The 20,792-nt window shown below is 36.8% G+C and overlaps 3 protein-coding genes and 1 long non-coding RNA gene across 6 annotated transcripts; 3 read left to right on the top strand and 1 right to left on the bottom strand.

Moving 5' to 3' along the window:
* The first annotated feature begins 3,335 nt into the window (after nucleotides 1–3,335).
* LOC147862501 (protein SEEDLING PLASTID DEVELOPMENT 1-like) lies at nucleotides 3,336–11,531 on the top strand. 3 transcript variants are annotated; one of them, XM_087320981.1, is made up of 9 exons: nucleotides 3,336–3,858; nucleotides 6,067–6,281; nucleotides 6,813–6,963; nucleotides 7,477–7,668; nucleotides 8,104–8,266; nucleotides 8,359–8,597; nucleotides 8,989–9,165; nucleotides 9,692–9,932; nucleotides 10,056–10,105. In XM_087320981.1, the coding sequence occupies exons 1-9, from the start codon at nucleotides 3,406–3,408 to the stop codon at nucleotides 10,088–10,090; spliced, it is 1,866 nt and encodes a 621-aa protein (XP_087177107.1). In that variant the 5' UTR covers nucleotides 3,336–3,405; the 3' UTR covers nucleotides 10,091–10,105. The 3 variants fall into 3 exon arrangements, with proteins under 3 accessions (XP_087177107.1, XP_087177106.1, XP_087177109.1); XM_087320980.1 differs by lacking the exon at nucleotides 10,056–10,105 and adding an exon at nucleotides 10,786–11,531 and having other exon boundaries at nucleotides 3,339–3,858; nucleotides 9,692–9,877; XM_087320983.1 differs by lacking the exon at nucleotides 10,056–10,105 and adding an exon at nucleotides 10,786–11,531 and having other exon boundaries at nucleotides 3,717–3,858; nucleotides 6,098–6,281; nucleotides 9,692–9,877.
* Nucleotides 11,532–13,265: 1,734 nt separating this feature from the next.
* LOC147862500 (uncharacterized) lies at nucleotides 13,266–14,116 on the top strand. Its single transcript, XM_087320987.1, has one exon. It carries the CDS (start codon nucleotides 13,625–13,627, stop codon nucleotides 14,099–14,101), a length of 477 nt encoding a protein of 158 aa, XP_087177113.1. The 5' UTR covers nucleotides 13,266–13,624; the 3' UTR covers nucleotides 14,102–14,116.
* A 401-nt stretch (nucleotides 14,117–14,517) lies between these two features.
* Nucleotides 14,518–16,008, top strand: LOC147862499 (uncharacterized). The gene is made up of 4 exons (XR_015529921.1): nucleotides 14,518–14,629; nucleotides 14,768–14,988; nucleotides 15,060–15,874; nucleotides 15,953–16,008. It is a non-coding gene; the product is annotated as an uncharacterized LOC147862499 (long non-coding RNA).
* Nucleotides 16,009–18,537: 2,529 nt separating this feature from the next.
* LOC147862498 (thioredoxin H5-like) lies at nucleotides 18,538–20,792 on the bottom strand. Its single transcript, XM_087320988.1, has 5 exons — nucleotides 20,656–20,792; nucleotides 19,980–20,043; nucleotides 19,779–19,893; nucleotides 19,240–19,362; nucleotides 18,538–18,888 (listed from the first exon to the last, which is right to left on the bottom strand). Exons 2-5 carry the CDS (start codon nucleotides 20,000–20,002, stop codon nucleotides 18,742–18,744), a joined length of 408 nt encoding a protein of 135 aa, XP_087177114.1. The 5' UTR covers nucleotides 20,003–20,043; nucleotides 20,656–20,792; the 3' UTR covers nucleotides 18,538–18,741.

The raw sequence follows: 20,792 nt of genomic DNA, 5'->3' as shown, positions 1-20,792 counted from the left end.
AATTATATGAGGATAACTGAATACTTCGACAATGTGATGTGTTTGTGTGAGGGGCACTGTCAACCCTCCCCCAATCCCCCGGGTCTCTATAACAAATAACATGTTGTTAATCGAAAATACCCGAAAACCATTCATCCTTTCCATCTAAAGAGCTCAAGCCAAAGGGTGTTGCCCCATGGACTCGGCTCCCATTGTAACTCACATCCATAAACACAAGGAATTTCTCACCTAAGCAGTTGGTCTGACTAGTTCACATTTCTACCTTGCGATAAGAGCTATGAGGAGGACATTATTACCTTTGTATGTGTATATGTGTGAGAAACTAAAAAATTGTGTGTTTGCTCATTTGTAAAGCTACCTTTCATATTGGTCAAAGTTGAGGCAACCAACAACATGACAAAGTAAGGTTAACCATATAATATTAGAAATGAGATTCATAAATTGAAGTTCTTTAATTACTAATCCATGTCCATATAGAAATCGACAATGACTTGATTATCAATATAAGACTTAAATTGTGATTGGTGTTTTGAATTAAAATGGGCATGCTAACTAGAAAATACCACCACCTTAGATTCAATCGATCAGAAACAACCATTAGTATCTATCAACCTTAACTAGAAGTGAATTGGATTAAATGTTAAATCAATCCAATTTGGCATGTTAAGTTGTTGCTCCCTCACACACACACAGTCTCTCTTTGTCTTTGTCTTGCTTTCTCTGTCTCTCTCTAAACTAGTGTATTGCTTTTGAAAATCTATAAACTCATGCTTAATCTCCACTTTCAATTGATTAAGAGCCTCAAGTTTGGACTTGCATGTATAGTGATTTTGCAAATAAGTAAGCGTATCTATTTCAATATCTCTGAGTTCCTTTAAAGGTTGTCTCGCTAGGAGAAGGTCGACGCATCAAGCAATAAACATAGGTAATTTAAAAACAACAAACACTTATGAGGCCACACACAACCAAATGCAAAGTGTCAATTCGTTTTTTCTAGACCCCATGTGTGTGTACTTTGTTGTTCATTTGGACCTTTTGAACGTTAAACCCTATTTGATTGGTTCTTGGCATTTTTAGTTGTTGTGCAAATGCCATAGCTTGAAAGGATCCAATATCTCATTTGCACATGAAGTGTGATTTCACAATAAAAATATCTATGGTCCCAATACATATAGTAAGGGATTTTGTTTATTTGTATGAAACTAAATCCCAATAAAAACAAATGATAACATTGACAATATAACGAGACACATACTCACATCAATACACTATTATGTTCAAGTTTTCAACAATTTGATTTTACATTGGACCTACTACTACATTTAAGTTAGACGTTGGTTGTACATCCTAGCCAATAGAGTTTGTTAAGTTGAACCATATGCATCTGTAATTGGTGCATGGATGTAAAGCTTGAGAAGCAGGGAATCATATGTCCTATTTACCTTTGCCACACGAATAATGATTGGAACTAGAAGTATGTTTATGAAATCATGAAAATATGACAATGAATAACTTGGAAACTAAAACTTCTAATGATTACTTCTTTCCCATGATTATCCTATTTGATGTTTTTTTGTTGAATGTATCAATCCTTCAAGATTGAGAAAAAATAGATAATTACTCATACAACACATAATGCCCAAGAGAGAGATAGATGGATTCTATTATCGTCTTCAGAGGTCAAATATGACCTATGAGACCCAAAATATAACATTTCACGTGATACATGTGAAAGTGAGTAGTGACACTCGATGTTCAAGAACTTTACCAATGAATGTTGCAATTGAGAGTGCACATTGTGGTTGTGAGAGAAATTCGTGCAAAGATTGGGCTTGGTTGAAGATGCGTGGAAAGCATGGTCGAATATGATCAAAGACACAACATTGTATCAAAGTGTGATACGGTCTCATACTTGGTTAGGGCAAAGTGTGCATAGTCAACCACTCTCATCACTTGTCCCCCAACGTATTGTCTCACATTGCAATGCATGTGAGTTAAGTCGCATGGAAGTAATGGTTCGAATGGAAGCCAACGGAATGGGCTCTAACATGTATCGATGTGTACAGTTTCCCCGTTATGGGAAGAATATGGTTTTGTAGTTAGGTGCAACATGTGTAGTATAATGTGTGAAGCGTGAGCCTCCACATTTTCCCCATGTCATGATACATTGGCGTTGCAAAAAGGCCTCATTTACAGAGGAATCTAGTGATGCGTCATGAAGCAAATGTGTTGCATCCCATCTACCAAACCACTTTTTCATATATTGCATCTAACTGGAACACAAAAAATTGCTTTTATGTGTCTTTTGGATCTTTTAGCTTGTTTCCCATGAATATAGAGAGAGATAGAGAGGGAGAGTTGGTTAATGGCATTTGATGAGAGAAAGATAATGAAAATATAGGGTCACTTTATGATATAATAAAGCAAAGAAAAGGGACATGAATAGATATTATAATAGCTGAAGTTACACATTTAGCATCTGAAGAGAGCATTGAGCAAGTTGACCAAGAGTATTCGGGGAGGTAATGAAAACATAAGGGCATTTTCTAGAATAAAGCAAAGACAATGAAAAAAGATGAATCAACCATACAAATTATAACATCCAAGGAGACAAAGAAAACATATTGGTTGAAATATAGAAAACTAAGAAAATGAGGATGATTTGTCCATATATGTGTGTAAAAATAGCACATTAAATTCCTCAAGAGAGTAGGTTGACTAAGGGTATCTTAGGGGATCACACAAACAAAGGTGATAACAAAAACATAACGACTTTTGTGAAAACAGAGAAAAGAGAAAAAAGAAGAAGAATTGACTACATAATTTACACAAATAACACATTTGATTCCTTCAAAGAGTGGGGCCATGAAGGGCATGGAGGGAGATAATGAGAAGAAAAAGGGCATTTCTTGAAATAAAAAGAAAACAAAAAGGATGAACCAACCATACAATGTCTCAAAACTAGCATAATCTAATTCCTTGAGAGAGTGCACAAACTAAACAAGGGCAATCGAGGAGATGGAGCAAACACAGAGCACGGGCATTGGGGAACATAAACAAAAACACCAGGGTATTTGCCTCTTTAAAATCACATCACATTGAGTTCTTGAGGGAGAGAGAGAAAGAGCCGACAATTGAGTTCACATCATGAGGGGGGGTAAATAAAAACATAGGAGGGCATGTGCTGAAATAAAAGAAAGCCTACGAGGAGGAGGATGGGGGGGGGGCATTCAATCAAATAAAGAAAATTCGGGTTTCCTTTTTATTATTTATTTTTTCGAGTGGATAATAAAAGAAGATGGCAACAAACGAGAGAGAGAGAGAGAGAGACGACGACGACGACGACGACGAACCAGAGCAGAGAGAAAGAAGAATCAGAGTGGCGGGAAGACGAGAGAGGTCGCCATGATTTCAGAGCGTCTCTCTTCTCATCAGTGCACGCACTTTTTTTCCTCTCTTCCTGTGAAATATCACAAAGAGCCTTTCTCGCGCTGCTGGTTCAAAGCAAGAACAAACTATAGTGTCTCTCTGCGGAACAGATCAACAAGGTTAGGGTTTTCCCAAGATACATTTAGCTCCTGCGCGAAAAGACAAGACACGTTATTCTCTAATAACAAATATAGTGAAAACAGTGCTTCTCAGGAAGGACCCTCTTCTATAGGAAATGAGCTTGAGAAACTCTTGGCACTTCTTCCTTCTCATATTAGAAGGAGAATAGAAGAACATCCAGAATTCTCGCACTTGGTTGAGATCGTGCTAGATTTGGGACGCAGGCCTGTGGCTCGATTCCCATCTGGAGATTTTGTTTTGTCAGAGGAGATTATCACATCTGGAGACCTACAACAAGCCATCTCTCTGGTACGGAATAATTCTCAAATTGGGTTTTTTTTTTTATATTGAATTTTGGAAGGTAGAATTCTTATGTTTTAATGATTTCTGTATAGGATTTACTAATGTGGAGTTTTTCATGTTAAATGCTAGTGTATTAGCCAGAAGAAGTGTGTGTTTAAATGGTCAATGATTTTATATGACTTGGAAGAATTGTGTGTTGAGAACAAGCTATCTCTATGTAAAGGAGGAAATCTTGATTTGTTTAATGAATGGCGTGTCCTACTTGGTCCTCGTGATCAATGACTTTTTGGTAATGCCAACCTCTCGCCATTTAATGGTTTTTGTATGTGATATGGTGTGGTATTCTGATGTTAAATGACTATAAATTGTTTGGTAAGGAGGAGCTATGCGCTCAGTTATTGTTATGTTATTTGGAAGAAAGGAGTACTTTTTAATGAAGAATGTTCAGACTTCAGGATTTTTGTGTGTTATATTCTGCTTATGAAGAGTTCACAAGTTTCAATGGTTGTTGTATATGATTCTATTAATCAAGAATTCTTGTACTCTATGGTTGCATATGATTTGGAAGTGTGTCTGAGAACTTGAGTTTTGATGATTAAGTTGTATTGTGTGTGAGAACTTGAGTTTTCATCGTCAAGTTTTATATTTGGAAGTGTGTGTAAGAGCTTGAGTGATTGGTTAACATGTATGTTTAAAAGTGTACGTGAGACCTTGAATTTTCTCAATTAACTTGTATAGTTCAAAATGTGCTTAAGAGATTGGGTTTTCATGACTATATAATTGGTAGTATGTCTAAGAGGTCGAGCTTGAAACTGTCTACTGTGATTCATATTTCAGCTGTAGACCATCTCTGTGGCCTGCAAAGAGAACATAATATTGTGGGTGTGTAGTGCATGCATCCCATGGAGGTCTATGTTTAATAATAATGTGTCAGAAATTGATTATGTTGTCCTCCAGAGAGGAGAACATATTATTATGATTGGTTAGTGTACGCATCCAATGGAAGTATCGCTTTATGGGAAAAACTCTGAAATACCTCAGAGTTTTTCTTTGTTTAACCAAAGTCAACTAATGTTTTCATTGTCTACCCAAATGTCCTTGGTCAACCCCCTATCGAACAATTATACACCCGATATTTGTCACTGTTATATGGACAATTGTTCCCTTTTTTCTGTTTTTTGGGGGTTGACTGAGGGTGTTTCGGGAAATAAAGAAAAATTCAGGGGTATTTCAGAGTTTGTCCTAGTTTTGATGATTATGTGCAACAATAAACTTTCATAATAGTTTACTATAAATAAAATTTAATGATAATGTATGCACCCAATGAACATCAAGCTTTCTCCATGTGATTTGTGTTTATGTAAGTCTTTATAACCAAGGGAAGCCCCCCATTCATTAGAAGGTGATCTATGTAGTTATTCATACAAAAAAGTGTTAAATAGGTCTATATATTCCTTTAGATGTAAGTACAAGTCTAGAGATAGTGTGTGACAAGCAAAGAAGAACTGAAATTTGTCTATGTGATTTGAAAAGGAAAAGTTTTTCATAGAGATTTATAATAATCGAAAGTTATCCCTCACCATCTGGTTGGGGTTATGGCTGGAAATAAAAGTCTCGTGTGTCACAAACAAAAATGACATAGGACTTCTTTGTATCATTTGAAAGAGAAAACGTTTTGTAGTAGTTTTGGTCAAGATAAAGCTGCCAATTTTTTGATAAAAGTTGCAAATGAAAGTCCAATTGTAACTTGTTGAAAACAAGGAAAGACATGGGGTGCTTTTTCAGTGTGATTTGAAAATGAAGAGATTTTTGTAAGTATTTATAATCAAGGTAAAGTTACCCATTTGTTCAAAGTTATGAGTGGAAGTCAAACTTTAGTATGTCACAAACAAAGAGGACATTGACCCCCTCATTGTGATTCGAAAAAGAAAAGTTTTGTATGAGTTTTACCCATTCAATTGATGTTCTGAATGGAAATACTGTGTGATTAGAAGAATTTATGGCCTGGTTGTTTGTCATCCATTTGATTCATGGTAGCAATGGAAGTACAAAGAAGACACTGAGATTTCTAAGCATGACTTGAGTTTTTGTTTTTTGGTAAGAAGAGATTGCAAGAAAGTTAAAGTCATCTGATGTATGACTGAAGTTAAAAAGTTTTAACTAGAAATTCATGGAAGGAAGTAGAGAATACATCTAATTCTGCATTTACAACAGGTAGGTGACTTTGGTGATGACAATCGTGCAGGGATTGATCGCACTTTGCATCGAATCAGTGCTATAAGGAACAGAGCAGGGAGAATAGTTGGCCTTACATGCAGAGTTGGTCGAGCTATTTCTGGCAGTGCGGAGATGGCAAGGGATCTTGTACAAAGTGGGGGCTCACTTTTGCTTATGGGGCCTCCTGGTGTTGGGAAAACTACAGCAATCAGGTTTGCTTCTTGACTTCAACATATGTATTTTTCTTCTATTGCAAATTTTCTATGGCATATTCTTCTTATGTATTTGGTCTCTTTTCTATCCAGTCATGTTGCTTTATTAGTCCAAGTTTCTAATATATGAGATAATACTCTGATGTGGCAAATGGTTAGTCTCATGGCATTAGAGATGTGTGTCCATGTATCCACCCGTCCACTCTAGTATGCTACATCTTTTCATTCTGTTGCAAATAATGATGGTGATGTGGAATTTTGGATGAGTCCTCTGTATCTTCACCACCACTGTTTGAATTCTGTCTTTATTGCTTAGAAATATGGCAAAACGGTATACAAAATTATATATTTTTGAAGATTACAATCCATGATAGGGGTGGAATCCTTTTAGAAATAATTAGTTTTGTTATGTTGTCAACCCTTGTGGAAATAGTTACCAATATGTGCAGGAGTTCAAATTGATTAACTCTACCAATTTCCGAGTAAAGATAACCTTCTCTGCATTCAACTGAAAAATCTTGGTTCATGCAGAGAGATAGCACGGCTTCTTGCAGATGAATATAACAAGAGGGTAGTGATCGTTGACACATCGAATGAAATTGCGGGTGATGGAGAGATTCCCCATGCTGGAATTGGTCGTGCTAGGAGAATGCAAGTTCCCTACGTTGACATGCAACATAAAGTGAGTGTTCTCAGCTTCAATAATTCTGAAAGAATTTGCAAAAATTTGAGGGTCTAGATAAGTTATTAGGAAGGTTTTTGATATTATTAAACAAAACATAAGCTCCACAATGTTTGCACATAATTAGTATAGTGGTGAAAGGAAACCTTGCTTGTGGTAGGTCCTTGATTTCTAGATTTATATTGTACATTTTGTACAATTTCATGGATACTTGTTATAGTTTTCTTGCATTCCTCTTTATACAAAGTAAAAAATATGTCTCAGAGATGCTAGAAGGGAAAAACACTGAAAACACCTACCATTTTGGAGATTTTCTTAAAAACCCCTGATTGTTAAAAAATTAATGAATATCCTCATGTAGCACAGAAATTTACTCCTGCATAGATAATCCTGATAAATACAAAAAAGGTAGGAGTGTTTTTTTATGCACAATTGAATTAAGACATTCATGCATTGACTCCTTTATCATACTTATTTTTAGAAAAGGTATTTTAATATTGTTTGATTTTACAGATAATGATTGAAGCTGTGGAGAATCACATGCCTGAAACTATTGTTATTGATGAGATTGGTACAGAGTTGGAAGCACATGCTGCTGGCACAATTGCACAACGTGGAGTGCAACTTGTTGCAACTGCTCATGGAATGTCAGTCGAGAATCTGATCAAGAACCCTTCATTACAAATGCTGGGTGGTGGTATCCAGGTAGGGATTCTATCCATTTTCTTGTCAAGTATTCATCTGAATGTGAGGTTCATGATTCCCCATTTCAAACTCTTTTTGTAATAATAAAGATAAAAATTCATTATTTTTATCGCGTATCTGTTGAATCTTATTCTAATAGAGGTAATGTTCTCGTTCTAGTAGTCTTATTCAGTTCAATGACACCTTTTTATTTGGTTGCTGGATTATTTTGTAGTGACTGTTTCAGCCAACTGATGTTCTCTTTTTTTATGTATGTCATTCTTTGATCTCATAAACTACTTTGCCATCTTATGTATAAGATGTAATGTAGAGATTCAATAGTTGCACTTCTATCAGACATAGAGTATACCCTACTGTTATATGAACATTCTATTGTTTTTTTGCTGATGCCTTATCTAAAAGCTATTGGGCTTGTGGTTTGTTTATGGGACACAGAGTGTAACACTCGGTGATGACGAAGCAAGGAGGAGAGGAGTACAAAAGAGTGTTTTGGAGAGGAAAGGGCCACCAACCTTCACTGCCGCTGCAGAGATGCTGTCTCGAACTGAGTGGAGGATTCATTATAGCCTTGCTGCTACTATAGATGCTCTACTGGCTGGTATATTTTGAGTTTTCTATAATGTTTTCTCTTCTTCTCTATTGTTTGTTCAAATGTCTATGTGGTTACATATTTATTTTAATTCTAGATAGGTCGGAGTCCATTATATGAAGAACGATACATGAATGAGGATGGGACATTTACCTCAGATCGCAGATTGCCTGATTCTATTGAGGCAAAAGTTCGTTCTGATTCTAAGAGTGGATTTGAATCAAGTACAGATGATGATGAAGATGACGATGACATTGATGACGAGGTACTAGCGAATGATGGAAAGTCAGGAAAGTTATGGCAACCTGGAGATGCTCCCCTCCTTCTCTATCCATTTCAGGTTCTCTCTTATGCTTGAAAATTGATATTTGTTTCCAACTACAAGCGTCATTAGGAGTTGCAATGATATAACTCCATTACTTTTGAGTGATAAGAATACACTCAATGCTGGTTTGGTTGGGTTTGCTTAGCTTTATTATATTTTTGCAAAGTGCAATCTTGTGCCATCCATGGCTGTATGAAAGCTATTATTTAGATGTTTGTTGGAAATTCTGAAAGAAAAATCTTTGCTAATATCTCATGTGCTGGATATTATAAAATAAGCATTTGAGTCTGGCGTTTCTTTACTTTGCTAGACTGCATATTTATTTATTCTAGCATTGAGTTGCAACAAACTTTACATTTGTTGATCAATATATGTTTAAATGGTTTCTGATTTTGAAAATTTACAGATTTCAGAATCAAGTCTGGAGCAAGTTGTTGAGGTGATGGGTTTAAAAGATGCAATTCTGCCAACTGATGATATTGGAGCTGCTGATGCTGTCATTGCATTACGATCAAAGCTGAAACAAAGCTCTTGGGTTCGAGGGATAGCACGATATCGTCAACTTCCCATATTTGCTATAAAGGTGAGAAAAACGATTTTCGAATGATCAAACTCGACGATTAAAAATTATGTGTATGATTTATTGTTCAATGATTAAACCTGGCCTTGTTAAAACTATACATATGTAAGGTCCATTTAGTGAATATCATATTCTATTTCTATGTTCTCATATATAACATAGAATAGCATTCAAATCTCAAGGTGGATATTTGACTAGAATGCTATCTAATATGATTTCATGATGATGGATCACAATAGCATTGGCAAAACAAGTGACTGGCTGAGAGCCTGTAGAGAAACTAAGAGTGAACAACCCTAAAGCTTTTTCAAAACAGGGTTCACATCCACACATTCATTATTTATGTGATTTATGCTTTCATGCGAGTATCTATCTTGACACTTGGGATGATATGTAGTCTAAGATCTAACATATTGGGCATCTGACAGGATCATGAGACTGATTCCACACTATTCTCATGCAAATTATGCAGAGAAAATCCTAGAAATAAAACAGATCTTATAATTGCCAATTTCGTTTTTTGTTTCAGGCTAACACGATGCCTCAGATGGTGAGGGCGTTACGAACAATTCTGGGGATGGAAACACTGGGGACAATGAATACATTGTCACCCACCAAACACAAAGAGGATAGCAAGGTGAAACCGCAAGGGAATCCAAAACCTTCAGGCTCAACCAGAAAACCCACAGTGGAGGATGAAGTTGATGCACTTGAGGTAAACCTTCAAAAAAGCTATGCCATCACCAGGACCTTTACGACAGACCTAAACACTTAATGCACTTCACTGACTAAACAGAATTCTTAAAGACACATAAATGCACTTCACTGACTAAACAGAATTCTTAAAGACACATAAATGCACTTCACTGACTAAACAGAATTCTTAAAGACACATAAATGCACTTCACTGACTAAACAGAATTCTTAAAGACACATAAATGCACTGGCAAGAATCCTGCTTTCATAAGCTTAATCCAGCTGATTACATCGTTACATTGCTTAATCCAGTTCATATAGCCTATGTTGAGAGAATCCTTGAAACATATCTGATGAACTATGTCCGCCCCTATGCTGACGTCTGTCACGTGATGCTTTTCATATCTGGCAGGTTCATATGACTAGATAGATAATGATTTCATGGAGACATAAAAAAATCGTTACCTACTGCCAGATAAAATTATTCCTATTCCATGGCTAAAAGTGGATAGAATTATTACATTTTATGTCGATTGTCATTTAAAGGGTGATGTTGCTATTGTTTTATGCTCACGTTTTGAAGCAAATGTGAATGCCCATGTTATGAAGCTGTCTTTAGGAGCAAATTGTAAGTGCATAATCTCAAACTAGAATTATGGAAGAATGAACACAACATCAACCCCATTGCTCGAGACTTGAACCCTTAACGTTAAAGTTCTGCCACTATGTTGTCAAGTTTATATATATATTCTAATTTTAGAATTTGGTAATCTTGTGATTCTATAATCAACAATTTGTGAGGAAATCTAGAGTTTCTTGAGTTACTATTTTTACAACATGCTTCAGCACACAAAATGGTGCTCAATCAGTAGGTGCTCCTTTTGGTATACATGTACCTTAAATTAATAACCTTGTTGCCTGTTTTAGGAAGCACGGCTGGCAATAGAGCAAATAGTAATACCTAAAAGTCAACCTGTGGAGCTACATCCGAGGTCGTCGGTGATTGTTGGCCTCCAGATGAAGCTGATTGAGAGCTACCAACTAGCTACAGAAATGGTTGGTTCAGAGAACAGTTTACGAATCAGAATTCTTCCTCAGATAAATTTGAATTCTCATGAAAATGGGGTTAATGCAAGTGATGACAAAGTCCGTGATGGAGATGTAGCCAACATCGGAGAAGATCAAGAAAGCTTGGGGGTAAATGGTGGCACAAGTGTCAATAGATTGCCTCTTCTTCCAGAGTAATTAATGTATAAGTGTAGCCTTAATGTCATAATGCATGGTTAACTATATAGATAGGTTGTAATATCTATATGTTTTATTAACACCAGCAAGGTAAATAGGCTCCATTTATGTCAATACTGGTGTTGTTTGGAAGGTCACATTGATTCCATACCCATCCATGGTTTTGCTGCAGAGTGCAGTGGAATTGTAAACATCATGTAAATATGAACATAAGTGACGATCACTCTTGCTCATAATTGAGTCATTCTTTCATTGTTGGATTCATGCAAAGGATGTAAGGTGCACCTTGGACTTGGTTCAGCAACCAGTACACTGTTATAGATTGAATCAATCTTAAAACATCATGTAAAATGGACACCAAAGTGTGTATTTCATACAATGCCACTTTGTGTATTATTTTAAATGACAAAAAATCACTCTTTTCTTTGTGGGCTGAACCTTATAAGTGATGTTATGATGTGTATTTTGTTAAGCATGCCAATACAAGGCTGTAGGACAAAATGAAAATATGAATATAATTAAAAGAGGACTCATTCAGTTTTTTTGCTCATAATAGGAATCAAAAGTTTCATTCTTTTCTTATAATGTACACTAGAATAAGACCCAACTGTGAAACTATGGTGTTTGGCATGGAAAGCTAGATAAGGCCCATCCTAATGTTACACATGTATGTACTTTTTATCTTTCGCTTTTTCTTCTTATGCAACAACAAAATTAAATTGTGCTTGCATATGCTAAGGATAACCTTCTTTTGTTTTGAATGTGGTATAAGTTTGCTTTTTGGTCATGGGTGAAGGTGTCTTTGTATGTTACCTTTTATTATAGTTGAATGCCAACCTTTGATCAATTATATAGTTTCAACAAACGTACTCATGTAAAATCATTGAGCTCTATCAAGATCACCATTCTTCACCTGAGTTGGGCTGGTTAATATCATTGTGTTGCCTCTCGTTAATCTATGGCTTTTGAAAGTCTGTTTGAAAAGAAGCAACGCAATATATTTTAATAGATTATGTTCATAGTTTTTGTTATAATCTACTAATAATTGCTAAACAAAGCTCTCTCACAATAGTAAAGTTGGTCTAATGAGTATGGTGATAGCAATGTTTGCAAATAAGAGAGAATGCATTGCACATAATGTTTTTTAGTTTTCTAGGTGAAACAAAAGACACAAGGCCTCCATCAACATCTTTCGGTTGGATATACCCTCCAAATGTATTCACCATAATTTGTCATATGCTATCTAGGGCTATTCTAGAAAAATGTACAATCAATTAACATTTATGTATATGATATTGCCACAATACCAAGAGTGTAAACAATAACGATAACCTTTAAAAGGGAATGCTCACAAACAACTATCACCTTTAAAAGGGAATGCTCACAAACAACTATCAGTTAACTTCAAGCCCTAGAGTTTGCTATTTATATTACATTTTGTCATATCCCTATGGAACGTGCCATTCTGAAAATGCATTTTCAAATTGGTATAACCGTAAAAAAACCAAGTAACATTTCAATGAGCTCAAGCTTCTTCCTCTTCCTCTTCCATTCCTCCTTGGACGAACACAATCGCATAAAGAAACATGTTTCCTTTATGTCTTCTCTTCTGCCATAGCCAACGAAGCACATGTGTAAAACCTCACGGGGTACATGCACCTTACCATATTTGCCGAAAGGAGCATATTTCTCCGCCACTTCTTCTTCGTCTTCTTCATGTTCTCAACCATAACTATAGATAGCCATGGTTCTTGTCCAAATGACGAGCACTTGCAAAGCCTTCCTCACAGGCTACAACACCTCAACAATGTAGTAATATGTGTAGTCATGCCCAGCTTGGCTATACCCTCGGGACATGAGAAACACCACCTCGTCGTGTTTAGAGATAGATCTGACCTATGGGCAGGGGCAGGTATTGAGAATTCAGAAAAACCAAGCCATGCTCATGAGGACTCAGAGCAGCAATTTTTTTCTCACACTCTTGTGTTTCAGGCCTAAATTAATAACTTCTTTTGTCAATTCCTAAAGTCCTTCTCCTACAACAAACAAACAAACTACATACATACATACTCACAGTCACTCCCCTCTGTAGACTTGTGACACACCATAGCCATGGCAGCTTTCCTCGCCAGAAAGCTCTTTCTCTCTCTCTCTCTCTCTCTCTCTCTCTCTCTCTCTCTCTCTCTCTCTCCTCGCTCCGAATATACACAAAATCCTCGCCTTCATCTCCACCTCTCTCCACAACGTTCATCCGCCATTTCTTCCATCTTTCGTCGTCTCTACCTCAACAACCTTCGGCTCCTCATGTTCGAATGCGTCTTCACCCAGAATGGAAACAGATGGACAGCTGAAATCGGCGCATAGAATCGAGATTGGCAGACAGCCTTTCGCATTCTCTGCAATGATGTGAACTTACATAAGAATAGGTTAGAATCTGGTGATTCCACCATCCCCTATTTCTCGTCTCGAATCAATGTAGGTGTTGAAAGAGAGATCTGTGATCATTTCAGATCTTCAGAACATGACTGCGAAGTTTGTTGAAGGTGCGAATCGAGAGTATGTTACTTTAAGGAAATTCTTCTTGCTTTATCTTCATCATACCATAAGAAAAGCTTTTGATACTCCGTCGGATGTGGAAGTTGACAAAATGCTTAAAGAAAGCCCTGAAGGTGTGAGCTTTGAGGTTGCGAATGAAGGAGTCGTGAAATTTCCTCTTCATTTAAGCAAGAAAATAGCTATGGCGGGGAAGGTTCTTTTTGTTAACACTTTTGGAGTAGGGACCTCCACGATAGCCATTGCTCCTGCCATTGTGCAAGCTCTTCAGTTGAAGGATTGTTCGTATCCAAATTGTAAAAGGGAGGATTGTATAGCTGTGAAATCGGATTATGAAGATCTTTTTGAATTAATTTTGAAAGAGAATGCGAGGACTCTGGGATTCCACAAGGCTAGAGGAGAAATGTCTGGCGCTCATGATGTGGTGCTTGCATTTCAAGTTTGAGTTTTGAAATATCTCTATTCTGAGGGAAAATTTCTATAGATTATTCGCTATTTACCACACCTCTAATCTAGTTTTCAAGTTTACCCAAAATACCATTTTGCAATACTTAATTCTACCTGGAGATAGCGTGGTAAATTTTGAAAGCAGAGGTGTATTTTGGTAAATAGCAATTACCTAGGTAGTACACAACTTACCGCAATACACCTAAGGCAGTACAAAAGTTGCTGTTGCAAACGCGTATTCAAGTAATTTTTGAAAATGCAGGGCTATTTTAGTAAGTGTGGAATTTTGGTTTTGTGCTCTTTTTAAGTATTGTTTACAGGTGTCACTATGTGAAATGTTTTTCGCATGTGTTTCTCAACTACACAAAATGTTTTAGGGTTTCGAATAAAAACCTTTACATATGCCCACACATTCAGGGTATTTGATAATTTAGATAAGGATGTGAAATTTCTAAAACTCTTATGTTTCTGGTCTTGTTGCAGATCAAACAGCAGGCGAGCCTACGTATTGACTAATGTGAGAACTGTAAGAATCTTGTCCTCTTAATTATTTTAATTGTTTCTCTTTACTTCTATATTCTTCTGTGAGAACATGTAGGGCAGTTAATAATTTTGATGAGGATGTGAAATTTCTAAAACTCTTATATTTCTGGTCTTGTTGCAGATCAAACAGCAGGCGAGCCTATGTATTAAGTAATGTGAGAACTGTAAGAATCTTGTCTTCTTAATTGTTTTAATTGTTCGTCTTTACTTCTATATTCTTCTTGTACCATGTTGCATATATCCTTGCAATATATACGGTTCTAGGTCGTAGTCATGAATATTATAGGAGATGGGAATTAAAGGAAACCACATTTGATGTTTCTGCTGACCAGGAAATGTAAGGTAATCGAAAGTCTTTTCTTCATACTGATGACACACATTATCAACTCTGAAGCTGACATCACAATGCACAGGTAGAGGATAGTTGTACTATGAAAACTGACAGTCTTTTCTTCATGCTGATGACGCACATTATCAACCAATGACATCACAATGCGTAGGTAGAGGATAGTTATACTATGAAAAATGACAGTCTTTTCTGTATGCTGATGACACACATTTTCAACTCAATGAGATCACAATGCATAGGTGGAGGGTAGCTGTATGTAGACAAAAGACAATCATGCAAGATTATTAGTTCCCAGAGAGAGAGAGAGAGAGAATTAAAAGATACCATTTCAAGAATTAGAAGCAAAACATCGAACCAGTTTACTAACCGGTTAAGAGCTTGGTTCAGGTTTGAACTCCTCTAAACCAGTTAAAACTTAACCGGTTTGGTTTGGACAAGCCTTAAGCTGAAACTGAACTGTTGCTGATTCAATGTCTATCGTGAGATTATGGTGTTGCCACATTCCGGCATGTAAACAATTTGTGTTGTGTGCGCAACGAGAAGAACAAATTTTGCGGTGATTTTTCTTCTGTGTTTTGATGCTAGCATCCCAAGCTTGGATTGGTTGGTGACATGCTTCCATATCCTCTGCATTAAACACATACTTGTGGAATTACATCATTGAGTATAATGTGGTTGCATCCCAAGCTTGGATTTGTTGGTGATGTGTTTCCATGTGCTCTGCATTTAACGCATACTTGTGGAATCACATCCTTGAGTATAGTGTGGTCACCTTGATCAGAAGATGACATTACAGAGATTTGCTCGTGCATTGAAATGTTGGATCTTTCTTGGCCATATTTGAAGGGTATTGAGATTGCATTCGAATTCAAAGATGTAGTAGCATCTGAAGTTTTATGCATTGTGCCCCAATTATGGTTGGTAGGAATTCATTGCCACGTATTTGAAAGAACTCAGACGAACTCAGACGCTCTATGCTTGGGGGAAATCAATGCCTATGTTTTGAAAGGGCTCACAGATTTGATAGGTTCACCCCTGTAGATGAGGCATGAGTGAACATCTTGCTGCTTGGTCTTGGCCAACATGTATTTGTCTCTACGTTCATCGATAAGCTTTTCTCTTTACAAAAATTCTCAACAATGTGAAGCAAATGTGGAAGACTTTAACATACTGCCAAAAGAGCATCACATCATCTGCATAGAGAAGTAACATGACCAAATGTTTGCTTAAGACTGGTCCTAGGAGTTGCTCATTGCACGATGAAACCATTTAAGTGGTTATACATAGGATAAATAGAATGTGCATGAGGGTGCACCATTTTTTGGCCCATGTTCCCATTCACTTGTATCAAAGCATTGTAATAGAGAAGGCTTGGAGGTGCAATTCACTCGTTTCAGGCTTCTGGTTCAAGACTTGGAGTGTGCAAGAGGATGCACCCTTTTTTAGCCCAGATATTGCTTCCAAACACATTGAAGGACTCACATAGCACTTTTTTCAAACATCTCTTCTCATAAAGCCATGATTCTGATAATTGGAACGGAAATTGCTGCCCTCTAAAACTATCCTTCATGAGTTGATCTAGTATGAAAAGGTACTTGGATGAGGAAGGAATCTCAGATGCTGTATGATATAAATGGCTTTGATATAATGAAGATATGCACATGAACGTCATAAGCGTGGGAACTCTAGTGCCTATGTATGATGAAAACCTCAATCAATTAGGCCTAGTCTTACATTATCATACTGTGTATCCTTCTCTTCGTCACTGTTAGGGTCTCTGTCATCTAAGCTGATGCTCTGAGCCCTGTGTAGGGCATCTACAAACATAGGGTCCCCTCACTCTTCACCTTTACTTGGCAGAGTTTGCATATTACATCCTCCACATAGTTTGATGTGGCATCCTAATATCTAAGCTGGCCAATCGTTACTCTAGTATGATGTGGCATGTAGACATCCATGTAGTGAGCTAAGTTGATCAAACCCTGGTGTATGTTGAGAAAAAGCGCTTTGTAGTACAGCATCTTATGTGGCAGTGGCTGTTGTGGATTAATCCACATAAAATGCTGCCTCTCTTGCCTGATCACCCTATTTCTACTATGTAATCATAGGTTGAATCGTTTCTAGTATAGGCGATCTAACTTCACATGCATGATACATTAATCAAGTCCAGGAACCTGCCTCTATTTCAAACATTGTACTCAAAATTTCTAACCCATGATGAATGCATGTGTGATCTGAGTTTGGGCACCTGCCTCCATTTCAAACACTGTGTGATCCATTCCAAACCATTGTGTGGCCAAAATGTAGACAATAGTGCTAGCACCTTTTCTTGCAGTGTGACAAATAATTAGTGGCATGACACTCACGTTAATCAAAGTATTGATAACTGAATCACGTGTACTATATTTACAATGTGGGTCTATGTTAAATTATGCATCCTTCAGATGGTTCCATGCTTCAAATTCTAGTATTTAGTGTCTCCCAACGATCTCAACCATAATATCAGCCGCCATAATCAGCACCTTTCTAGTTAGAGACCTGCTGATAAGGTTTTCATGTGCGTAACCCCTACATTCTGCAGCATCTACCAAATTGGAACTCTGATGTGCTGCTAAAAACATAGTTTACCTCTGGCATATAGCCCCAATATCAAGGAAAGTACTGGCATATAGCACCAATATCAAGGGTAATAAAGGAGAGAAATGACAGCAATGTATTATTGTCCTCAAAAAGGCTGTAACCAGATTTATGAACCAAGGGTATGGGAGTGAGAAATGACAGCAATGTATTATTGTCCTCAAAAAGGCTGTAACCAGATTTATGAACCAAGGGTATGGGAGTGAGAAATTCGAAAATTGAACAGCAGGGATAGGCTGAGTGAATATGAGAGAGAATGGGTATAATCAGTAGTACTTTAGCACTGTATTTTTTAGTGAGGCATATGTGCAGTGCTGATGTATGCAATTTTTAATTAATTTGTCCTGGAGTACAGAGGGAGTAATTTCTTTGAATAATTTCTTTTGTTGAGAGATTGTAGAGGGAGTAAAAGAAATTAAAAAAAAATTGCTGTAATTAGAGCTCCAGTTTTATGGGATCCTCTCATCTAATACTTCAAACAGCCCCAACGAAGCATACAAGTGGAATATAGATATAAGATTGGGTTCTAGTTGATTTAGTTGTGAGTGAATTGCAGGTTTCCTCTTGGATGGTGAGATTCATTTGTCAAAGTCTTGTACGTTTCAAAAGCTTCCAAACTTAAGATGCTGTTGATAGGATGAAGTTATGCTGTTAAAGAAGTCTGCATATTTGTACGCAATTGAACGGATTATGGTTCAATTCTGAAACTGTTACGATTTATGGGGAACTGTTATGAATTTGGCTTGAAATTTTCGATTCACTCCTAAAAATGGAATCTCAACTGTGCTTGAGTTGAGGTTGAATGTTAATAACAACAATTGGAATCATAACATTGCTTGTACCTTACACAACATGATAAAATGGAAAATAGATATGTAGCTATTCTTAAAGTATTTAGGTCTGAAACTCCTGAAATATTTCGTTTTTGTAAATATCGTGTGTTTGAAGCACTTACTCTAAAATATTAACACATTTTGAAGTGGAGCAATGGTTCTAATACCAAAGGCTCCTAGACATGTGACAGAATCTCAAATTCTAATTGGATTTTTATAGAATCTATATCTCAAAAACACCTTTCATGAAACAATGAAATGTTGACGTTGAAGAAACTAAGCTGAAGCAGCATTCGTTGAGAACTGCTTTACCTTTTTCTCAAGCTCTCCTTTATTTGCACCCACCAGCCTGTCTTTGATTTCAGAGTTGAAAATGAACACAAAGGTCGGCATTGCATGGACCTTATATTCTTCAGTTATATCCTGCATATAAAATTCTCTCTACAGCTCTCCTTATTAGAAAGAAGTACCAAATAGATCAAATTTGGCCTCATCATGGAAGACAAAACATTTATTCTATTTTATCCTCTCTCGATTGTATTTGGGTGAAAGTTCCAAACCCGAGTTTTTCTATAGTGACTTTTGTCAAATTTCCTGAAAGGAGAAAGGGGATGAGTGGACAATGCGATTGCTCAAGGTGGGGGTCGCACAACATTTAGGGAAACAATGAAAAATTAGGGTACTTGGTGAAATAAAGAAAAAAAACAGGGATTTTAGAGTTTTCCCTTATGTATATCTTCCTCTCCAAATCCTCAATATTCACTTTGCACTTACACTGTGCTTGTCAACATCCACTCTCAGGAAGACCAAGTTTGAATACTTGTCTGATAACTCAGCAAAGAAAGGACGTATGAAGTGGCAAGGTCCACACCAGGTTGCAGTAAAATCAACCACGACCTATATCCAATGCATATAAAGAGAACTTAAACAAACTTATCGTTTGACGATCTTTGTTGAGCTATTGAGACTTATCAAACATGTTGACTAATGAAGAAAATTTTCAAAAAATCTCAAGCACAATGGTGATAAAAATTCACAAAGGACAGCAAAAACCCAATAAGAAACAATATGAGATTGTTGGTGTTACTGAAACCTCAAGAGTATTGCATTTTGGGTTATTTCAATGATGGTTCCCTATGTTAACAAAAACCAAGCAGTCCATCATGCATCTAAGTCAGCTCACATTGATCACCAATGCTTTCTGACATTTATAAAGATTCACATTTTAGGCTAGATTTTTCATCAGTGTTTTTATGATGATTGTGATTTCTAGCTAAAAAAATAATTACTGCGTGAGTAGCATCATGACATACCACTTTCCCCTTGCTAGTGGCGTCCTGGAGCTTAGCATTCCAATCACTATTATCTTTGATTTCATGCACCTTTCCATTATTCTCATGGTTTTCATCATGAGAGACATTAAAGCTACTACATAAACAAAAACAAGAGAGGTCAATAGCTGATGCAACCCGAAAGAAGTGGAAGAAATATTGGAATGAATCATCTAGACATACGAATGAGAGAAACGGGCGCCCATAGCTTTATAAACCCCTTATATAATAGCAGATCTACCAGATCCTGTCGGAAAGTCAAAAAGATTTTTAAATACAATCTCTCTGTTTCTCTAAACGTCTGTAATTTGAAAACTCTTATATAGCATTTCATTTTATTTCATTTATTGCATCTCTCTCAAAACTTTAGGAGAGAATGCTTGCAAGAGTTGTACAATAACTTCTTGAGACTTCCAGTAAATTGTAGAGTGGTTTCATATAAAAGGATTCCTATCCAAAAAGTCTAGAGTGCAACAGTGGAGAAATGGTTCAGAAAGAGAAACGTCAACCACTGCTTTATATATAAACAGTAAGAAAGAACGATCAGAAATCATGGTAACGACATATGATTTTCTGATCATATGCGAAAATTGGAGGGAATTTAGCAACAAATATACATATTTAGCAAGAATTATGCTCTCATTCACATACAAATTAATAGCTTGAACTGCAAACTGCAGAAAATGAGAGAGAGCCACAAATCCAGAAGAGAAATTTACAAATTGTTATGGATTTCGTTCCCTGGGATATATAAAGTTTAGTGAAAGAGATAACAGGTATTTGTCCCGAACACTGGAACTGAGACCCTAGAAGGAAAGGAGTAGGATGAGTCTGAAAAGGTAAGAGAAGAAAGTGATACCTTGTTCTGTTCTTCTTCTTGGGTGAATCGGAGATGATCACAGCTGAGACAGAACGGATCCTTCACTTCTTTATTCTGCAACAACAGCAACAACAACAAACCTGGTTGAATCAGGTACAACACAGGAGAAATGGTAA

The sequence above is a fragment of the Azolla caroliniana genome, unplaced genomic scaffold, assembly GCF_043228905.1.
Source record: "Azolla caroliniana isolate FFs.n. ecotype wild unplaced genomic scaffold, voAzoCaro1.0.p SCAF_6, whole genome shotgun sequence".
Lineage (NCBI taxonomy): Eukaryota > Viridiplantae > Streptophyta > Polypodiopsida > Salviniales > Salviniaceae > Azolla > Azolla caroliniana.
This window is presented reverse-complemented; position numbering and strand designations above follow the sequence as displayed.